The sequence below is a fragment of the Halichoeres trimaculatus genome, unplaced genomic scaffold, assembly GCF_033239565.1.
Source record: "Halichoeres trimaculatus isolate MK-OKI-2021-1 unplaced genomic scaffold, fHalTri1.1 fHalTri1_scaffold_18, whole genome shotgun sequence".
Taxonomy (NCBI): domain Eukaryota; kingdom Metazoa; phylum Chordata; class Actinopteri; order Labriformes; family Labridae; genus Halichoeres; species Halichoeres trimaculatus.
Genome location: NW_027437196.1, coordinates 19806548 through 19812979, shown reverse-complemented (window position 1 = coordinate 19812979; position 6432 = coordinate 19806548). Strand labels below are relative to the sequence as shown.

At 35.5% G+C, this 6432-nt stretch overlaps 1 protein-coding gene across 1 annotated transcript; it reads left to right on the top strand.

The window, feature by feature from the left end:
• The first annotated feature begins 2826 nt into the window (after positions 1-2826).
• On the top strand, positions 2827-4126 carry LOC141807627 (myelin-associated glycoprotein-like). The gene is made up of 3 exons (XM_074693752.1): positions 2827-2899; positions 3028-3411; positions 3795-4126. Exons 1-3 carry the CDS (start codon positions 2827-2829, stop codon positions 4124-4126), a joined length of 789 nt encoding a protein of 262 aa, XP_074549853.1.
• The last annotated feature ends 2306 nt before the right edge of the window (positions 4127-6432 follow it).

The window sequence follows — 6432 nt, the reverse complement described above, 5'->3', positions numbered from 1 at the left end:
TCCACTCCAGAGCAGACACAAACATTAAAAGGCCGGTGATAGCTCACAGCAAGAACTTAAATGATGAACACTTAAATCTAGCTGGCCTTTAAATTTGAGAGCAGGCTTTTGCAGAAGGCTGGAGCTGATAGGCAAACTTTCAGATAAGCAAAGTGTTCCTCTTTCAGCGGCTTTACTACACAAAGTTCTTTGAGTCCTGATGAGGGGGAGGGAAAGGTACAAAATGCAAATGGAGACAAGGGAAGAAAAAGAGACGTGTAATGTGATGGTGTATGTTTCATTGTTTCCCTCAAAGTTCGGAGCAACATGAGATAATAAAACACTGCTTGTCACAGGTTTCAAGCAACCCAGTCATAAATTTCTGTTTTTATCTAGAAAACACAGCCTACCTCAGCGTGGCTGTAGGGAACTGAACAGGTAGGCGTATATGTACTGCTAATGCAAAAAAATATAAAATAAGAAGGAATGAATTAACTTTTATTTTAAGTTAAACTGTTAGTATGTGTGGATTATAAGTGATTTAAAGCCCAGTGGCAGAATTTAGAGATCTTTAGACAGATGGACCTTTACCAGCTACAAACACTCAAATGATGTGGTTGTGCCAAAATGTTATTGTTGGACACAGGACTCTGTTAATTCAGATACGAACTAGAGGCCAACCTTGATAAATGCCAGTGATATTGTCCCTGCATTAAGAAATAATTATTGGGCTTGTAAAGTGAAAGATTTCTGCCATCAGAGTAAAGAAAAGACCATCTACCATTTACTTGTGCATTTATGACTTAACCCATACCCTATACCCTGTAATACCTTATACCCCCTAAATACAAGTACTCTACCTCAGCTGCTTTTGCTAAACAAAAATAAAAAAAAATTTGGTCTTCAATGTACTGCACCTTACAATGATTTGCACTACTGTCCATGAACATTTTACGTTTTAGCTGTCATGACACTGAACTACCTGCACTGTGTATATGGGTTGTTTTCTTGTTTCTTTTCTATACTCATTTCTTATATTTTCACATTTAACAACTCACAATTTAAAAAAGTCTTTATACTCAAGTGTTTTCTAATACTTACACTTTTAATGATATTTTGTCTATACTGTCAGGTGAGAGGAACAGCAATTTGTTTTTTATGTTTACAATAAAAAAAAAAAAAAAATCTTTATATCTTAATTGTCTTGAATCTTACCACCAGAGGGCGCCAGTCATTTCTGTATGTATAAAACTGCTGAGACTACAGTAACTTACAAGTCATAAAACACCAGATGGTACTTTGAAAACAGGTTTGAGTGGAGAAATTCAAACCTGAGTTTTATGTCCTGTATCCTGTAATACCCAGCATGTGTTATTATTATTATTATTATTATTATTATTATTATTATTATTATTATTATTATTATTATTAATAATAATAATAATAATAATAATAATAATAATAATAATAATAATAATGTTATTTAGCATCTTCAAAACACAATATTTACAACAGAGTGCTTTGCCTAAGGAATGCCTCAACCTTATCCCAGATTCACTTGACTGAATGACAATCACCATCTTCTGGAAAGCCTTTGAATCAGAACTTCCATTGGTCAGTCTTGAAATCCTGCTGTGGGTCTTTTGCTCAGACTTTTTTATAAACAATCTTTATTTTTTCTGGAGTGCAGCAAAGAAACAGCACATGATGTGACATACCTCTGAAATTTAACAAAGGTATTGCTGTAACGACAACACTGCCATCTAGAGACTGCAGAACAAAAAGTCACTCTAACAGCTTTAATTAGGTCACACCCTTAATGAGGGCTTGCATCTTCATCTGAATGCAGATTGTTTTGAAGGGTTAAGTTTTATATTGTGAAGTCATCAGGTTTTTCTATAATTTGTAAACCACAGACATTTTTTTTTCTTAAAAAAAAAAGCATTAACAGGAAAACGTGCAGCCCATCCTCTCTGGCCAAATACTGCTGCAGATTTCACACCCTGTTGCAAAGAAAAGCAAGTACCCAGTCCCTGATCAGCAAACCCAAAGAAAGACCATCACTGTGTTAACTCCTTCAGCAAAGGGCTAATGACTGTACTGATTTTCATTAAGTGGAATAAACTGAAAATTGTGATCTACACCAAGTTTGCTGCACAGAGCTATCAATAAAACTTGTAGATTTTTTTAAAACATTATGTTTTTTACATTTGCAAGTCAAATATTCAGAACAGAAATACTTTAAAGTTTTGAGTCAGGTCTCCGGTCAACAGCTCTAGAAGTTGAACCAAAGGTAGATTACTCTGAAATCTTAAATAATATGACATAATGTGGTGCATTTAAACCCATTTTTGTTCATCATAACCACTGAACATTACTTGGTTTGATCAGTGAAGACAATGTAACACTCCAGAACATCAGGATGAGTGATGAGTTAATGTGTGATGCCTTGTGTTTAAAAATATTTGTATTTCAATAAATAATTGTGACACTTCCCTTTTACAGTTACTGTAACGAGTAATAAAAAGTGAATTGAAGCAAACAGGAACAGAAAGGTGTAATTGTAGGACCTCAAACACTTAATGATACTTTCTCTGTGGTGCAGGCAGGCAGGAAGCAGGATGTGCAGTGTGTGTGTGGTCTGAAGGTGTCTCTGTGTGTCTGTGTGCTGTGGTCCTGCTGATGCTCTCTGGCTCTCTTGGTAAGATCAATTGTTTTCTGTTTGTGTCTTAATTGTTTAAGTGGAAAACTGCAAAAATAGAAATAGCAATGTGTCTGTGTGTGTGTAATGCTTTATCTTTTGATGGAGATGCTTTAAAATTATTTTTTGTTTGTTTGTTAACCTAGATGTGTGTTGTTCCTGTCATTTCAGCAAATATGTTGACGGCCAATGTGTTACTGATTGTTTTCTTTTTCTCTGGTGAGTGTTCATCATTTTTACTCATGGAAGATTTACATTTTGAACTTGAAACAGACTAAACTCAGAGAGAACAGTGAATGTTGAGACTTTCTCCCTGTTTGTCTTTTTTGTTCCTGATCTGTTTCCAGGACAGTTTCCGGGCGCTTTGGCGTGCCTGGTATGGTCAAACCTTTTCCTGACAGTGCCACAGAAGATGGAAGCACTGGGGGGATCTTGTTTACAAATCCCATGTTACTTTTGGGCAAGATATAAAAACGACTTTGATGACAGTAAAACCTTTGGAGTGTGGATTAAACGTGAACGTAATTTTGATCAAAACCCCGTGGTTTTTAACAGCAGTGGGTCAGTTAACACATATCCAATGAAAATGATTGGAAACCTGAATCAGAAAAACTGCACCACTCTTTTTTCACACCTAAACACAACTTATTCGGGTCAGTATCTCTTCAGAGTGGAGAAATGGCCTTTCAAGGAAACAGCTCTTTGTGATCGTCTTCAGCTGACAGTGACAAGTAAGTTACCCTCCATTTTTTAAAGATCAGATCAAAATCTTATTTTGCTAGTTGCAATGTTTGGGCTGTTATTTATTTATTTATTATTTGTTCATTTATTTACTGTAAGTTTTGGTTTTAATTCTTTGTTTTTTGGTTTGACTCCTTTTTTTAATTTAAATACTGTGTAATTTTTATTAATTATTTTAATTTTAATTTTAATTTTATATATATATATATATATATATATATATATATATATATATATATATATATATATATATATATATATATATATATATATATATTTATTTATATATAATGTTTTTATTTTATTCTTTTTTTTTTTTTTTTTTGCCAATTTCTATTCTTTTTACAAATCCTGTGTTTGTTGTGATCCACAGATTTTCCTCCGAGCCCCAGAATAGAGATCTCAGGAGATCTGAAGGAGAACCAGTCTGTCACTGTAACCTGCTCAGCTCTCACTCCTTGTCCACGTTGGCCTCCTAAACTCACCTGGAATCTCCAGAAAGACTCTCACAACCACATGGAGCAAAACACAGATGGAAACTTCACAACTAAAATCCAGGAGAGCATCACTCTGTCAGAGCAACATGATGGATACAACATCAGCTGTTCTGCTGCATATCCTGTGAATGAAGGAGAAGAGGAGAAAACAGCAGAGGAGACAAAGACTCTCAGTGTTTCATGTCAGATAACAAGTGTTTCATGTTGATTGCTGACAGAATATGATGATTTAAGTGATTTTAGATTTTTTGAATTAATGAAGTTTGTCTTTCTTTTTCTTCAGATGCTCCTAAAAACTACTCAGTTTCCATCAGGCCATCAGTATCAGCAGGCACCAAAGTGAACCTGACCTGCTCCAGCAGAGCCAACCCTCTCATCAGCAGCTTCACCTGGTTCAAAATCAGCAACAACAGACCACCCATGACGATATTTAAAGGAGAGTTTGACAGCTTCAATGCAACGGATGGAGGAATTTATCACTGTGTGGTCACAGATGGTCTTGGCTCACAAATATCACCTGAGACGATACTGATTGAAGGTAAATAAAAAAATCATTGATCACAGTCTTGTTAGCTTTTATGTTTGAAATTTTATAGATCTCATGTTCTATTCAAAGAAATTCAGCTTGGTACAAAGTCTTTAGTGGAAAAAACAAAGTGCCAGGAACATTAAAACCAGGTCAGTGAAACCACAGGGTTTTGTGTCAGAGGTTTCATTCGAGTTTACAAACCCCCCTGCATGCATGATAACATATATGAGGTTACCACAAGAACAAAAGCTCAGGGTGTTTCACATGCACGCATCACATGCATGCATGCACAAAGCATCAGGTGACAGTGTTGTTTCTTTCAGATGATCTAAGGGTCACTATCTACATCACAGTGAAGCTCCTGGGGATAGTTATCCTCTTCAGTACATTCTTCATCTTTGAGTGGTGAGAAAAACTGCTCAATGACGTGACTGTTTACAGCTTAGCTATATATATCTCATGTTCTTTACAATGAAACATTTCATTTGGGCTCTTGTTTATTGACTATATCTCCTTTCTTTTAGTTGGTATCGGTCAAGATGCTGCAGGAAACCAGAAAATGAACGCGTGGCTGAAAGACGTGGTCAGTTGGTGAAACTGGTAGATTTCAATTGGTGTAACCAATGTTACTCATAAAAATATCTGATATTGCACAAAAAAAGTTGCTGTGCATACGATTTTAGCAGTCTACTATGCTGTAAAGAATGATATTTAAAATGATTGAAACCAACTCAAACAAAAAGCAAGAAAAAATACACTGACGTCTACAGCACGCTGACTTACTCAGTACAACAAAGTCCATATTATCAAGTTTTGAAATGAAAATTTTTAAATACTTTGAGATGATATTTCATAAAAAAACGTATTTTATCTATACTTGCATAGCATCTAGGAGGGTAAATGATTTGACACTTGTCATGCTTTTGCGGTTACACAATTTGATCATTAAACAGGACTGATTCTTTAATTGGTTAAAAACAGTAGACACGTAATAAAAATATATAAAACAATGAGACAACTATACATTGAAACAACCATCTAACATGTTGTTTTACAAAGTTTTAAGAATATTTTTGATACCAACCCTTATCTGTGAGCCAAGGACTGACCAGCACAGACAAGAGAATAGATCTTGCATTAAGAAATAGTCAAAAGATTTTCAAAATGTATCATCTTCAGCAAGAGTTAAAAAAAGAAAGATTTTCTACAAAGATATTCATGATAAAAGTTGAAGTTCTCGTTTGAAAAAAAAAGAAAGAAAGAAAAAGAAAAAGAAAAAAAACATCAACAGACAGCCAAAGGAGAGAGGATTGCAAAAAATAGAGCACTGACACAACTTTCTGTGTGTCGTTTTTGTTTTCACAGTTCACACTGGAGCTAGAAAATGTAGACAGAGCGACTGAGATTCAAGCACCACGACGAAGAGGAAGATGACGAGTCCACCGTTGATGGATTACTTCTCTTTGAGTGATGTGCCGAATGGAGTTTGTACAGGACGGATAAATGCTGTGCAGAATCGTAACCATACACCTGTGATGATCTGTAATGTAAATGTATTTATTTTTAAAAAAGGAGTGAGACTGACTGTGAACATTCAGACAGTGAAGCAACAGACTGTGGGAAGGATTTCTGATGAACTTCTTGGAGTGAAATTCAAGGGAGAGCCTAAAAGAGGATTATTTTTGTGGGATTTTCTGTTCTAAGACAGTTAAAGGAGGCTTGGACTTGTGTTGGTCAAGAGATTCTTCAAATTTTGTTTAGATCAGGCAAAGGATTTAAAATCAAGAAGCCTCACAACGTCACCTGTAAGAGCACTAGTGGATCTTTGGGTAGAAATCTTCATACTTTGTGCTGACATTGTCTCCTCCTCAACATTCAGACCTGGTCGAGTCCAGAGATCCGTCAGTAGCAGATACACTGAGTGAGAGCTAAAGCTATAAGCTGATGTAGAAAGCCAAAGCATAGAAGAATCACAGATATCAGGC